General features: G+C 38.3%; 1 protein-coding gene across 1 annotated transcript; it reads left to right on the top strand.

Annotated features, from left to right (window-relative positions):
- Nucleotides 1-4,170: 4,170 nt before the first annotated feature.
- On the top strand, nucleotides 4,171-15,557 carry PRL (prolactin). The gene is made up of 5 exons (XM_042464422.1): nucleotides 4,171-4,198; nucleotides 5,268-5,449; nucleotides 6,868-6,975; nucleotides 10,933-11,112; nucleotides 15,119-15,557. Exons 1-5 carry the CDS (start codon nucleotides 4,171-4,173, stop codon nucleotides 15,308-15,310), a joined length of 690 nt encoding a protein of 229 aa, XP_042320356.1. The 3' UTR covers nucleotides 15,311-15,557.
- The last annotated feature ends 947 nt before the right edge of the window (nucleotides 15,558-16,504 follow it).

Raw genomic sequence — 16,504 nt, 5'->3', positions numbered from 1 at the left:
GGAAGTTCCCCATTTTGCAGTATAACACATTCTCACCACTAATGTATCCATCAGGGTGGGCAACACATGGCCCTTCTCTAACTGTTTTTGCATAACCGCTGGGCCTCCTATCTTGACAAATGAATTTGCCATGGTGTTGATGTTATCACATTTTAGTACCTCTTCTCATGTAAGCAAGGCATTGTGTGGAAGGGTTATTCAGCCTGTTTGTAGTGGATCACATTCTCTAAAGCCTCCATAAATTGTGATCCTCCTTAAAAACAAGGCATATGCTTCAGTGTACCTTGTTTGTTTGAAAAACATGGATTTTTTTTGGCCACCAGTGCAAATTTGCTAGTGTCAGCAAAATCACTTTTAAAGCACCCATCTCTTATTGTTAAGATAGATTCTACTTCTTGGGGTTCTCTGGGTGAGTGATCCACCCCTGCTGGAAACTGTCCATCATGATTTCTATAGTAAGTCATTTCATTGTACAGCCAGCCCTCCAGATCCCCAGATTCCTTATCCATGGATTCAATCATCCACAGCTTGAAAATATTTTAAAAATATATACATTCAAAAACAAATCCATGATTTTTCCATTTTATATAAGACACACCATTTTGCTATGCCATTGTATTTAACAGGACTTGAACATCCACAGTTTGGCATCCACTAACCTGCAGTAGAAGGGCCCACTGTAGAAAAACAAAGGAGTAAGGGATCTATTTTGACTTTAATATTTTATTAGTTCATTACAGTTCTTATTTTTAGCCAACATACCCTTCTTTGTTCACAGTTCCATCTCAGATGAGGCTTCCATAATTTTCTTTTTCTAGCTTTTGCCCCATATATTCACTTTTTTGGCCTGTTCACCTTCAGTGTTTCAGTTGCACAAATAGAATAATTAGCACAGGGTTCTATGCATATGTAAGTTCCAGTAGCAATATTCATTAGATTATCTGAAAAACCATTCATTAAAATGATTCTTTATTCATTTAATTTTCAAAGCTCTTCCGTAAGTACTAATGTCACATATTACATATGCAGCAGGACTACTGCCCACTCCCCACAAAAGGATATAATTCAAAAATTCTCAAATATTCAAAGAACAGGGAGTTTATTTCCTCTAGCCTACTGTAATATTCAGGACAATTGACTATTTGATGGCATATTTCAGGACAGTGTTTTAAGGACTTGCCAATGAAGCCATTCAAAAATGGTCAAATCTACCCTTATCTCTTTAACAATGGCTTGAAGTTTGTGTATTTTCTTGGGGGGGGGATTTCACAACAAGGGAGTTATTACCTGAATAGCCCTTGCTGGCAAGTGTGGCATAACACTGGCCTGATATTTCACAAGACTTTGTTTTCTAAAGTTAAATATTACTTTCATCAGGCAAATGCCAAGCCCAGAGGAAGTCCAGCCTGGTGCCTTCCAACTGTGTTTGAATTATCGTTCTTATTTGGCCACAGAATTGGGAATCGCAGACTCTGGAGGTTGTGAAAAAAAGAACTCTCACAAGCTCTGGAGAATCCAGACACATTTGTAAGACACCAGGTTGAGGGAGGCTGGTCTTGAGTATTGCTTACATCAATGGCAGATTTCAGTTTCTGAATCATGTGAGAAGATTAAAGTTTGAGCTATATTAGAAATAAATATATGCCTAAACTGCAGGGCTTCTGATTATTGACAATATTTGCCTGTTCACTTCTTTGTGATCCCTAATATACAGACTTCTAGTTCTTTCCTGGTATGCAAGCTATCCTTTCCTTTCTTTTCTCACATTTCTCCCTTCACTTTTCTCCCAAAATTGGGAATGTGGCATAACAAGAATATGTCTTGTCATGACAAGATCAAAACAAACGGATACAAATGCAGATGAAAAAACAGATACAAAGTATATTAAACAAACTATAATATCTTTAAAATATATGGGGATCTCTCATTGGCACATGTGTATCATAGCTCTCTGCTCCCAGTCTGCAAAATATCACTGGATAAAGAGTGTTCAATCCATCAAAAAAAGGCCAAAGCAAGTAACAATGAGGTAAGGGTCACAAGGTACTGATGCAACAGCTATTTTGGGCTGTATATTCTGCGGGGGAGGGAATAATAATATATGGGTGAGAGGAGATCTCAAAGTCATTATAAAAACAATGTTTCAATGTAAGGAAAGCATCATTGTATGTTTTTCCTTCTGATATGAAAATATCTGAGGCAAATATTTCAATGCAAAAGTGTAGTCTGAGTTAATATAAATTAACTTTCCCCATTCCCATGGATTTCTATATCTTACAATATTCTTGCGAATTACTAAAGTCATTTCACAAATTAGTGAAATTCAACCCATTTTTGTAAGAGTTTTAGGATACGCTGAATTATTCAACAAAGCGAGTTCAGTTTGTGCAAATCCACTGGAGAACTCCAACAATATTGACTTCAGCCTGACAAAAAGGAAAAAAAGGTAGGAATCCATTCTAATTTCTCCTGACATACATGATGGTATTTACACAGTGGTAATTCTGCAGAAGATTTATTTAGACTGCAAAGAAATATGAAAGCCCAGACCATGGAAGACTTGTGTCCTGAATTCCTGATAACTTTGCCTTGTCCTATCAAGCGGTAGATTGACCTGCTGTGCACAGCTGCAGTTTTGCAATGGATGTCCATCATGACCTACTGGAGTTTGGTTATAGTAAAAGAGGTTAAAATTGAAAGGTACTGCATGTTGGTTTCAAGGCAAGATGAAAGACCGAGCATAGGCATGATGGGAAATGTTCCACCCTTTCCTTAACCAGAACAATCTTAGGGGTTACATACACATCCATCTCAAGATCATGAACTTCAGAGAACATAGAATGTAGAGACCCAAGACCAATGAAAGTTAACTCCATGCAGTCTTTCATTAAGAAGTCCTGAAAGACTTTTTAAAAACCAAATCTTCCATAGTGGGACCTTGGTATCCACTGGGATTTGGTTCCAGGAAACCCCTCCCCCCATGGATACCAAAATCCGTGGCTGCTCAAATCTCATGAAATACAATGGTATAATGAAAAGATTTGCTTTTGGGATTTCTGTTATTTTTGAATATTTTCAAGCTATGGATGGTTGTATTTGTGTGTGTGTGTGGAGGGGGGGGGGAATCAATGGATACACAGGGTGAACTATATTTAACTTTTTTAAAAAAACTTCATCTTGGATTCATCTTGACTTAGCTGACCCAGCTATGGCCAGAATCTTCATATGAAGGTAGATGGAGGTGGAAAGGTGCAAGAAACCCATAGCCTAACCTAGGTGCAGATGGACAACAAAATGACCCCTCTCTGGTTTTTCAGGTATCACAGCCAAATAATTACAGCCAGCCCTCTGAATTCATGGATTCCTTATCCATGGAGTCAACAACCCACAGCTTGAAAATATTCAAAAATATGTACATTCCAAAAGGCAAACCTTGATTTTGCCATTTTATATAAAGGACACCATTTTACTGTGTCATTGTATTTAACTGGACTTGAGCATCCACGAATTTTACTATCCATAGGAAGGGGGAGGCTGGAACCAAACCCCAGCAGATTCCAAGGACCCACTGTACATTATTTTCTCTTAAATTTATTTTAAAAACACAGGTGAGATTCTTATGATGTGCAATAGTTAACCAACAAAGATCTAAACAAATCAAATTGACGTTCTTTTTTATTTCCAGTTCTTTATTACAGCAGTAAGCCTTTAATAAACCATTTAAGTGCAAAATCTACTATTTCTTAAAGATGACAAATAAAATAACATAATTTGCTTATCTCCATCACCTTTGATAGACATTTCCATATTCATAATATCTAATTTTCTTCTCTAATCTTCTCTTCTAGTCGCATTAAAAATAACAATGAGAAACGGTCAGATTGGCTATAATTTATATGATTTTTAAAGCTGAACTTTTGTAACCAACTTAATTAATCAGGATTATTCTTGGAGCCCACCAGCTCTTGCTGAATATGAATAAGGACCATTTGATGTTTGCAATTATGAACGTTAATAGGTGATGTGCAAAGTGACCAAAGCCTGTCCAAACCTGCTTCATTTATGCAAAATGGGCACCTAAGTGTATATAAAGATGGAGCCTAAAGGTGCTACGAATGAGAACTTCCATCTTCTGCTTGATAAAGCAAGTCAGCAGAGATGGTTTTCGCCATGACTGACAAAAAGACTTCATTGAAAGGTATGTGTCTTACCACTCTCTCCACTTATTTAGATTAGGAGAATATAAAATTGAATAATCATTGAATAGGTACCTAACAAGGAGTTTTTCTACATTTCAAGAAAAATACATTCTTGAAAAGAAAAACATATGGAAAAAATCTTCTCCAAATTTCAGACCATTAGAAGTGATGATAACACAAATCAGAATGTTTCTCCCTTAAGTCAGTATTATCTGCTCAGATAGGTTATGGCTGTCCAGAAAGATCACAAGGAAGAAAGTTTCTCACCACCTTTCTATGATCTTTCTAACTGGAGATGTCTGGGATTGAACCTGGAACCTCCTATATGCCAGGCATGTGCTTTATCCCTGGAACAAAGCTTCTCCCAATAATAAATCATCACTATTATTAAATTTAATTGAATCTATTCTTTATAAAAAGGCTTCCTTGAGCACAGTTCAAGCAAATATAAAATAAATACATCCAGCTGGTAACTAATATATTTGACTAATTTCTGTATTTTTCAAATATGACCAATTTACAGCCCATGTACAGAATTATCAAGTTCTAATCTTTAAAGATTATGTAATATAAATTATAAAGCTTGAGAGGATTTTGCAGCAGTGCACACTCAACACATTCAGAAGCCCCAATGAAGGAATCACAGTACACTTCTTCTTCTTCTTCTTCTTTTTAATGTAAGCACTTAAGACGTACATATGCAGAAGAGTTTAAAAAGCACAGCTGCGGAAAACTTGCAGACAGAATCCCAAGACAATCAAAATCTTGAGAGTGACCTAGCCACCCTCCCACAAATTTAATTTAAATGCCATATGTTTTTAGAGAAGCAAGCCACTCCTGGGAGAAGCCAGAGACGGAAAGGACTCAACCTATTTTTCCACACTCTTAACGTTTATGCAAATCTGATTATATATCTATATTTACTTAGTGCACAAATTGGTTTTCTCACATATGGTTGTTTAATGTAACCAAGCATTAAAGTAAGAACCAAAAAAGCACATAATACTGTTTCTCTTCTCTTAAATTGTTTGTTTTCTGTATACCTGCTACGTTTTTTTACCTGAACAGGTGTGCTGTTGGCTATCCTGCTGATGACTAACACGTTCTTGTCAAGAAAGTGTGTAACTTCTTCACCTATTTGTCCCAATGGTTCTGACAGTTGCCAGGTGTCCCTGGGGGATCTTTTTGACCGTGCTGTCAAACTCTCACACTATATCCATTCTCTTTCTGCAGAAATATTCAATGAATTTGTAAGTATGCAAGCCTTTCACAGAATGTAACTTTTAACAGAATGTATTCCAAAGTAAAGCAAACAGGAAGACATGGCAGGCTGTATGGCATGAATAGGCAACCTGTAGCCATCTACATGGTGCTAGACTGCAATTCTCATTAGCTTCACCACCAATTCTCATTAGCATCATTAGCCACGTTGGCAAGGTCTGATGAGAACTGTAGTACAACATTTGGATGTTCACATATTGCCCACTCCACACTATAGCAAATTTGGGCAGTGTGTGTGTGTGTGTGTGTGTGTGTGTGTGTGTGTGTGTAATAGTTATTGGTAGCTATGGCAAAGAGGTAGCTAGTTTATCCTTTCTGCTTCAATTTCATTATAGGAAATATCACAAATAAAGTGCTAAGTTACTGATTTATTGTTTTTCTTGGGCTTTCGTATCACCCTTATTATTATAACGATATCAAAAGTTCAACTGCATAGCATACCCTTGAATATATCTTTCTGTTCTATCAACACACACAGGTCAGCTTACTGAATATAATCTAAAAGATCTTACTCTATGTACTCATTATCAAATACACTTTTTGTACTAAAACATAATAAACTTTAATTAACAATCTTTAATTTTTTCTAAAGCCATATTTAATATCATGAAGACAGTTACACTCTCTTCTAAGCAGATTACTAGAATGAACGTTCAACAAGATATTCTATTTTAGTTTGGGGATGAAAAGAAATGACCTTCAGAATACCAGATGAACTGAGCACACTTCTCAGCAGTGTTGAAAAAAATCACACTTCATATCATAGTATAGAGACATTAAGTACATGATGCTTAAGACACAAATTTAGGAAAGGAGAGAAGAGCAGATTGTTAGGTCTCATTAACAGTCCAAGAGTACCGAAGGGTTTGTCTCACAGAAGTCTCCCCTTAGGAGTCACAACAGAAACAGATGGAGTGGTGTGAAAGAAAACACAGAAGGAATATATAGAAGCCTTTTAAAGTAACAAGTAAAAAGGAGCAGAACCAAACAGCAAAGAGCAATCTTAGCAGAATGCTTTGTAGGAAGAAAAATAGCTTTTTTTTTAAAGTCCATTCTGTTTTGTCACTTTGAAGTTTGGCAGAAGAAATTTTCTGTACCACACTATTTACTGGGGTCACAGACTGTGAAGCACTTCACAAAATAAGTCAGATCGTATTTATAACGGGATTATGGAGAAATCTGATAGTCAAAAGTGATTTTCCCCCAGTACAGTTAAAGCAAATTACTGTTGACTCAGTCATAGGGGTGCATGTAATAAAGCTCTGATACAAAATTAATGGATAAATTTTGTTCAGGTAACAAATGAAAAGAAAAGGTGAAATACAGTGTTTCTTTTCTTTTATGAGAGTTACCTAGTGCATTAAAAGTAATCTTTGCCTATCTTCAGGATGAACGCTACACTCAGGGCCGGGGGTTTATTGCAAAGGCTGTTAACAGCTGTCATACTTCTTCCCTCATTACTCCTGAAGACAAAGAGCAAGCTCAACAGATTCATGTAAGTGTGCTCATTTTATTTATACATATATATCACATTCTATATAATTAAGAGCAAGCCAAGAGCAGGTTGCAGATAAAAACATCTACAGATTTCATTCTAAAGATGAAAAAGAAGAATGAGGGACACCTAGAATGGTCGCAGGAAACCTAGGAAAACCTATAAAATTGAAAGAGTGTGGAGTTACAGCATATAAAAGGTTCATAGCAAAGAGTGCTGCTGATAGTGCCCCACTTCTAATGGTGGAAAAAAGAAAAAATCAATGCAGTAGAAGACTCCCAGAATTGGCTGGGAGAAGCCAAATCTGGCTTATATGAATAAGCTTCTAAGGAAATAATGAAAAGAAATTCATTTGCTAATTTAGAAACCTCAGAATCCAGCCATAGTGGCATAATAAGGGTGTGCTTTAGAGTAACTAAGATACACAAGCCAAATAAAGCAGCTTCTGGCCACTTTGGGGGTCTGGCGTTTACATTATGAATGCCCCCGAAGTGGTTGGAAGCCATGCTGAGGCCGTACTAAGCTGAGAAAAGCCAGCCTTTTTAGGAGGGTCATAGAATCATAGAGTTGGTAGAAACTACAAGGGCCATCCAGTCCAACCCCCTCCCATGCAGGAACTCCCAATCAAAGCATACCAGTCAGATGGCCATCCAAATTCTGTTTAAAGACTTCCAAGGAGGGAGTTTCCACCACACTCCGAGGGAATGTGTTCCACTGTCGAACAGCCCTTACTGTCGAAAGGCTATGTTTTGGGCTGAGAGCCTTAGGATGAAACTGAAGAAAACAGTTTAAGATCTATGTTTGTGTGAAAGGGTCGGTTTGGGACTGTGGCCACTCCTTCCAGACTGTGTGTTTCAGGCCTATGAATCTGAAACATATCAGGCTTATTCAGAAAGATTTAGATATCCAAATCAAAACAAGACACCTCAAAAACAGAATCAATCTGAACATAATTTTTAAGGCTTTAGGATTCAGGAGGAGGCACAGACTCCCCTGGAAACTGTTCCATTTCTCCCCAAGTTGACTGTATAATCAAAATAAGATGGTAAAAAAGGTTGAAAGGAAAGAGAGGTATAGTTTTGTGACTGACAACTGCAATTTCTGATTACAGTAAATGGCTTCATTGGACCTCTCTACTATAAAGGCTGGGGAAAGGATGTTTAGATAATATACTGCAAGGCTGTTTCGTCTTTAGTGCTCTTTGCTATTTCTCTCTCCAAGGAGTGGTAACATTACGAGAGCTTTTGTCCAGATTGTTAGACTGGGTTGTATGTGTAGCACTGTGTATTTACATGGGAAATGAAATTTCAAATTCATCTACACCTGTTTCATATGTTCCACATCCATCACTAGTCCCCATCCTTTTACACAAGCAAAGGTCTTAAACGATTTCCCTCAGTTTCATCATAAGGCTCTCAGGCCAAAAATATAGCCTTTTGAAATTTTGCAGTTTTCTTATCTAGGCAAGTCTATATGATATTCATAGAGATCCATGTTCATACAAATTGCCAAAACAACAATAACAACGACAACACCCCATCTTCTATCCCCTCACAACAGAGGATAAAAGGAAGCAAATCATCCTGTACCCAAATTTGAAGGCTATTGTTCCATGATAACCACTGCATGTGTCCTTCTGAAAGTTTTCAGAAGCTGATTTTTTTAAACTAGGGCCACCTCTGTGCTGTACTGTATACCATTTTCAAAATGACTGGATGAAATCCTACATCACTCGCGTTGGAGTGTAACCCAAGGGTTGGAGTGCCTGTGTGGGAGTTCCTAGCTAATGATTCCTGGGCACACAAGCCTACTTTAAAATCAACAGTGCACTCCTTTGGCCATTTAATGCAGAAGGAGAGTGTGGGTTACTTGGACAGCATCAGGTTGCACAAGCAGCATGTTTCTCTCCTGTATTTCCCATGATCTCTCTAGGAGACAAATGACTATTCTTGGGTGCTGCCTGGGCTCCCCATGCTCTTCCCCAGCCATTAAATGTCCAAAAAAAATGCTCACCTCCCTTTTGCAGCAGGCCTGTGGGGGAGGTGGCGGCAATGAATGTAAAAGGATGTGTTGTGTATACGTGTTTGTGCCTTCAAGTCACATGTTGACTTATGGTGACCCCATGAATTTTTCATAGGGTTTTCTTAGGCAAGGAATACTCAGAGGTGGGCTGCTAGTTTCTTCCTCTGAAACATATGTAACCAACAGGATTCCAGAGATTGTCTATAAAAATCATGAAAGAAATCTTTCTGAATCATTCCAAGCTGTACAGCAGGATTTGGAAATATGTATATATGGTTTGATGTCCATTGAGTGCAGGCAATTGGCTAACACATTATAAACCACTTAGAGAGTACCTAGCGGTATAAAAATGTAAGTGCTATGGCTATTGATATGATATATCCAGTGAATGTAGCCAATAGTCAGGCATGGTGTGACTTGGTAGTTCAACAAAATTGGAAGGAGAAAACCTACATAATGTTATCTCCAATTAGCCATCTGAAATTTGTCAGGCTTAGTCTTATGAGGGACAGATATTTCTACAACTTGCAACCAATTTCTTCAATAAATGTTTCAAAATTTAATAGACTTTTTAGAACAAAAAATGATAAAATAAATAAATAAATAAACCATACTCATAAATTCAAGTACTCATAAATAAAATGAAACAGAAAGGTCTCCTTGGCTCATGCAATAGTAATTCATGTGCATATTAAAATAATATTTTCTTCCACAAAAATCAGGAAATGCTCATGCAGGACTTGTGAAATCATCACTATCTATCCTAGCGATAGAAGTGGAGGTAATATCTTTTTGGTAACAATCATGCTTCAGTTGGGGCTGAAGGAGATGGCACATCTGGTAAGGATGGGGAAGATGGTACGTCTAAAGTATATGCTGTGTTATATAACCCAATGTGCCAGCTTCTGACATGCTAAAAACATTATTGATATTTACCTTATACTACTGGCGGGGGTGGGTGTCTAATTAATAGGTTTCTAGTCCCTATATTTGTAGAGGAAATTGGCACTGTTGGGAAACATTCGGAAAGTATTTAAAATATTCAAGAGCCATTTGACATCAAATTCTTATTGACTCCCAGGCAAAATGGATTTCATTTTGAGTGCTACTGCTCCATTGAATAAGCAGACTTCTCAGAAATCAAAACATGGGATGCAGACCTCTCTCTGTTTGTTTTGGCTAAAAGAGTGGTGTTTGAGCATTTGGACTCAGTAGCACTGAAGTTCTTCCAGTACAAGAAGCAGGGAAAGGTTGTGCCGCAGGGTAGGTGAATTTTGCCACAGTAAGCGAAGTGTAAAAGTGTTAGTGTCAACATTTGAGAGGTCTCAAGGGCAGAGAAATGGCTAGGAGGATCCCAGGAAAGCAAAAGGTCCTTTGATCTTCCCATTCACCCCAAGCAGTGGCAAAGTTTCAAAAGAAAAGAAATCTAGCCAGAAGCAAAACACTTCAAAGGCAAATCAGAGCCATGCCTGGGCATGTTTGCTGTGCTATATGTAGACATTCAAAATGCTCTGGATGAAGTGGCCTACCACAGATTGCATCTTCCATTATGTGTTCAAATATTTTCCAGATCCCATATTTCTAAAATAAATAAATAAGTTTGATTAATGCTGAGGCTAATCATCAGATTAAGTTGCATTCTGTTCATCAGGGCAGGACAGAGTAGCTTCTTTCTTCCAATAAAACACCATCTACCATCTAATAATGCTGGAAAAATGAACTGATAATATGTATTTAGGTATGCTGTTATTTTAAAAGAATACTTGTCAAATCCTGGTTGATTAATTTCCTATCAGCCTCTTGCTCTATCTGGTAAATGGACACACTCAAGACTAATATGATATTTACAACATTGCACTTCAGAATATATTACGTACCTCTTGCATAAAGTTTGTGTGGCAGTATTTAACAACATTATTTTGTGTGAATGAGCAGCATGAGGACCTGCTAAATCTAGTGCTGAGTGTACTCCGCTCCTGGAATGACCCTCTACTCCATCTGGCCTCTGAGGTACAAAGAATCAGGGAAGCTCCTGATACCATTCTCTGGAAGGCTGTGGAGATTGAGGCACAGAACAAACGGCTTCTGGAGGGAATGGAGAGAATAGTTGGACGGGTGAGTAAAAAAGGTTCTGAAATTCTTTCTTCTTCCTAATCCATACAGTGAAACAAAAGGCTGAAACAGATGGCCCTGAAGGGGCAGCTTGAAGCCACCCCTTCCAAAGATGGATTGGGCCACAACGAACACACACCATGGCCCCAATCTGCCTTGAAGCCAGCCAAAAAAGGAGCAGCAAAGAGCCACTCCTTTTGGGATGGAAAAATATTCAGCTTTTTCCAGCTGCCACATCAATGGGCAACTTCAAGCCGCTTCACTGGTGTGCAGCATGTAAACACCACGCCATCGGAGCACCTGGAAGTTGGCCTCCATCTGAATGCTGCTGCGACTTCCAGGTGTCTTGGGGACATGTGGCTTCTGTATACCACGGTCCCAAATTGGCTGGAAGCTGGCTTTCATGCCAGTCTGTTTTTCCCTCAAAGTACACATTCAGTTAAAAGGAAAAAGTTTCAGAGAAATATTTCAGAAAGTTAAAGACAAAGACAAAGAAACAGTAAATGCTGTCTAAGAAACCTCAGCAACACGTTTAGCATACAATTGTCCTGCAACATTCATAGAGTTGTATATGGAGTCTAGATGCTGCTGTCTTCCATTTATAACATGTCTATGCTTTCTGACTCTTTGCTCTAGCTTACGTATCTCTTAGCACAGAAAATCCATTAAGGAGGGAAAGACCCATCAGGAACAGAATATCATTTGACTGAGAGTGCATCTACACTATTGAAATAGTGCACTTTGATACCACTGCCATGGCTCCATCCTACAGAATCCTGTGACTGGTAATTCAGCACTCTTTGTCAGAGAAGCCTGAAAACCTTGTAAAACTGCAAATACCAGAATTCCATAAGAAGGACCTACAGCACTTAAAGTGGTGTACATGTACTTTACTTCTACAGTGTAGATGCACCCTGATACTGCTGGGTGGTCACAGAGTAAACATTTAATATTTTTCATGTTGCTTATGAAGGAAACCTTTTTATTCATATATAACCAGAGCCAATATACATCACAGACTTGCAGATCTGGACAGTTTTTGGATTCCCAATACATGTCATAGGCTACATCTGCACTATATAAATGATGCAGTTTGATACCAGTTTCACTGCCATGGCTCAGTCCTATGGAATTCTGGAATTTGTAGTTTTGTGAGATATTTAGCCTTCTCTGTAAGTGAGCCCTGGTGCCACAAGAAACTACAAATTCCAGTTTTTATAGGATGGACCGATAACAGTTAAAGAGGTGTCAACCTGCAATATTTCTGCAGTGCAGTTGCAGCCACAGAATCAGAAGACATGTGCTACTGCAAGAAGAAATGAAGCATGTTATAGATCTAGCACACCTCTTATAAGAGAATTTATGCAACATTTTGCACTATTACTATATTCTTTAAAAGAATAGGGCATGATGACATCTGAAAATGAAGGAATGTAGATAGGACTAGCAGTCTGATTGTCATATGACTGTTAATTCAGAATTATATCCCACTACCACAATAGGGCTTATTCTGAGAGAAAGTACATAGAGGATTGCATCCTCTTTCTCTGACTTTCAATGCAGGATGCATTCCATAATAATTCATATTTACACTTCCTTTCTTTGATCATCTCTTGTTCTCTTTCTTTCTTACTTACTTACTTTTTGTATTTTATTAAGTTAAAATGTATATGTCACATTGCCTGTGGATACTTCTCTGATTAGCAATGATTAACTATTTCTACTCAGTATTAGAAGCACTCCATAACATGTACATTACAAGTAAAATAAATATGCATGTTAATATATTCTTCAAAATATGTATTTTGCAGACCTGAACCTGCTCTGTTCCCATTCCATTAATCTAATAATTTAGATTAGAGGTCTGACTAGAGCATTGTTATCTCAAAAGCCCTGCATGTGAATATCTCATGCTGTCATAAATTGGCAATGCATCACCAGTTTACAGTCCAGTCTCTGGATCACTAATGTCCAAAATTTAGGCCTTCAATGTAGCCTGACCAGTTCTATCATTCACTCTGTTGGTGAAGCAGACCACAAAAAGCCAAAGAACTTTCCTTCTCTACCCATGCCCTGAACAAATGGCAAAAACATCAGGTGGAGCTCTTTAGCAATAATCCTTTTTCCTTAGAATATGGCTGCTTCCCCTGCAGCCCAGCAAATCTAGAATGAATGCAGTTTTTCTAAATCTCTGTTTTGATGGTTTCTAAATCATCTGCCAGTGACTTCCAGTTTGGCTGACTTTGGAAACTGATAATAGGTTGAGGGTAGAATCTTAATCAGTTTTCCAGAAGCTGGTGCCTTCTAGAAGTATTAGACTGAAACACTCATCAAACCATCCATTGCTGATCTTATATGATCCCACAGATAGAAGAAGGTTCTCAGCTCTTTCCCTATAGCCTTGACTTCTGTAATGCACTCTACATGGGGCTACCCCTGTGCTTGACTCGGAAATCACAGCTGGTTCAAAACATGGCAGCCAGGCTTGTCTCGGGAACATCTAGGAGGGACCACATTACTCCGGTTTTGAGGTCCCTCCACTGGCTGCCTATCAACTTCCGGGCCCAGTACAAGGTGTTGGTTATCACCTTTAAAGCCCTAAATGGTTGGATCCAAGCTACCTCAGAGACCGCCTCCTCCCGTACAATCCTCCCCGCGCTCTCCGGTCCGCTGGGAAGAACTTACTGCAGCCTTTAAAATCTAGGCTTGCGGCGACCTCCCAGAGGGCGTTCTCTGCTGTCGCCCCCAAACTCTGGAACGACCTGCCGGATGAGATCCGTCAGATAACATCATTAGACAGCTTTAAAAAAGCAGTCAAGACGGATCTCTTCCGGCAGGCCTTTCCAGACTAACCATCCCGGCCCAGGTTCCCTGATTCCCTCATTCCTCCCGTGGCCTCATCTCAGTGATGGTCGAGGATCAACAGAGGGATATCAGGGTTTTAACTGCTGTTTTTATGCTTGATATTGTGTTTTTAATATGTTATACTGTTTAATATTGTCTTAAGGGGGGGAGGGATAAAGTGTTTTTAATTGTTATATTTTATATTTTACTGTTGTCAACCGCCCGGATAGGGCGGTATATTATTATTATTATTATTATTATTATTATTATTATTATTATTATTATTATTATTATATTGACTACAACCCAACAAAGCTAAGTATGCTGTAGTCAACTGATTTTAGATAATCTATACAGCATGGTGGAAGCCAGCATGATATAATGGTTTGGGGACTGGAGTATGATGCTGGAAATCAGGGTTCAAATCTCTGCTAAGCCTGGAAACCCACTGGGAAATCTTTGGCAACTCACACTCTCTCAGCCTCAGAGGAAAGTAAAGGCAAACCCCCTCTGAATATATCTTGTTAAGGGTAACTTTAGTGTCACTATAAGTTGGAAATGACTTGAAGGCACACAACAACAGCAGCAGCAACAACAACCAACAACAATACACCTTGGTGTTAATAGAAGCTGCTAGCTCTCGGAAGGGGGGAAAGCAATTGTAAAACAAACCAGTTATGTTTTGGAGAAGAGAGGATGAAAAAGTTTAAGTGCTGTACACATTTTGTATCAAAAATATCCACTCTGATATGTGAGCAGTCCCATCTCACCCAAGGGAGTTCTGTTTCATAATGTAATCTAATAGTAAGACATTCTCTTTCTATATATAAAAATAATTTGAAAGCACTTTGCTCATTAGAGATGCAATGTAATTGAGTAATAATCAGGGTGAAAATTAATTCAAGCTCTTGAAGTACAAGACTGTTCAACCTACTTTCTCTATCTGAAAGCTTTTATTAAGAAGTGCAAATATGATGTTCTTCTCTTCAATTTGCATGTTCTTCTCAATGTGTGTGTTTTTTCTCAATTACTTTTTGGTGTTTTAAAAAAAATACCCTCTAAGACAGGATTTTCTCATATTTCAAAATGAATCTTCAGTGCTAATAATAGAGATATCACAAGGATTGCTAAAGCTGCTAAAAATTTTTTTCCTGTTCTTCCATAGGTTCATCCAAGTGATTTGGGCAATGAAGTCTATTCTCAGTGGTCGGGACTCCCATCCCTCCAACTGGCTGATGAAGATTCTCGTCTATTCGCTTTCTACAACCTACTGCACTGTTTGCGTAGGGACTCCAACAAAATTGACAACTACCTGAAACTCTTGAAATGCCGTCTCATTCATGATAGCAACTGCTGAGTAGCTTTGGCCTCACTTTATTTAAATGACAGCACCAAACGAAATGATCTCCTTTTAGCTTTGTCGCTTGTCACTGTACAGGATACACTAAATGAAAAAGCTCATCCTGTGGTTCATGATTTATAGTCATATCATAATGTTTTTCCTTTGCTTTTGGATGCCAACAATCACTATAGTATCTATCATGTTTCTCTCTTACTTTACTGTCTTTGTTACTAGTGTCACAACAATATTCAAATTAAGCAATAAAAACTAAGAAAAATGTATTAAAATGTATTTGTGCAAAATTCGGATGAGTTTAGAATCTTCAGAATGCTTATTCTTTTGGTTACCAACCTCACAGGGCAAGTAGCCAGAGCTTGGGGGAACCAATGCTCCCATATGGCACGTCCTTGGCTGTATGGACCACTAGTTGTATCCAGGAACCAGATAGTGATGCATTCAGGTCTTCACTCCAAGTCTCACATCAAGTCTAAATCTCAAGTCATTGCAAGATACTTTCAAGTCAAGTCTTGAGTTGAGTCTCTAGTTTGAGAGCCAACTTCAGCAGAAGGATCCAATGTCCAGCAGGGACAGGCTATTTGGTAGACCTCAACTCCCACCTCAAGCCCATTACCTTTTGTTTGCTGTTCCCCTCTAAGAAATATGCCCCAAGCAAATTCCTATGTCCCTGTGAATATTAGAAAACCATTGGTTCCTACAGTGCTATATAAATAAAGCAGCATAATGATAATACTAATACTAATACTAATAATTGGCTGACAAGCACTGTCTATAGAAGTGATTACACATATTCAAAATAGATTGGGCATCTGGTCTTACTGGGAAGAAAACTAATTCATTTTACATTACAGATCAGGTACAGACAGGGCAAATAACATTTTCCTGCTTTCATTCTCCATTTCTGCATGTCCATAGTAGGGGATAAACATCATTTTTCACCTTTCAAAAAAAGTGCAAAAAGTAGAAGCATGCCACTGTGACTGATTTTCATATTCAAGAAACTACAGGGTACTTGGGTGCATTTACTGGTTGATGGCTGGAACATTTTGCTCCACAAAGAATCTCTGCAGATCTGGCTAATACTAGTGCTACATCCAGTCTTTTAAAGACTTCAGTAAAGGAAGAAGGGCTGAACAGAAGATACACTGTGTGTAATATAGGCTTCTAATTCTACCGATAAGGCAGTGGCAT

This window comes from Sceloporus undulatus, chromosome 4 (assembly GCF_019175285.1).
Source record: "Sceloporus undulatus isolate JIND9_A2432 ecotype Alabama chromosome 4, SceUnd_v1.1, whole genome shotgun sequence".
NCBI lineage: Eukaryota > Metazoa > Chordata > Lepidosauria > Squamata > Phrynosomatidae > Sceloporus > Sceloporus undulatus.
The sequence above is the reverse complement of the archived record's forward strand: the minus strand, read 5'-3'. Positions and strand labels throughout refer to the sequence as shown.

Coding starts and splice junctions, on each gene's coding strand:
- PRL (XM_042464422.1), top strand. CDS start 4,171: ATGACTGACAAAAAGACTTCATTGAAAG. Junction 4,199..5,267: donor CAAAAAGACTTCATTGAAAG/GTATGTGTCTTA, acceptor TTACCTGAACAG/GTGTGCTGTTGGCTATCCTG. Junction 6,976..10,932: donor AGCAAGCTCAACAGATTCAT/GTAAGTGTGCTC, acceptor GTGAATGAGCAG/CATGAGGACCTGCTAAATCT.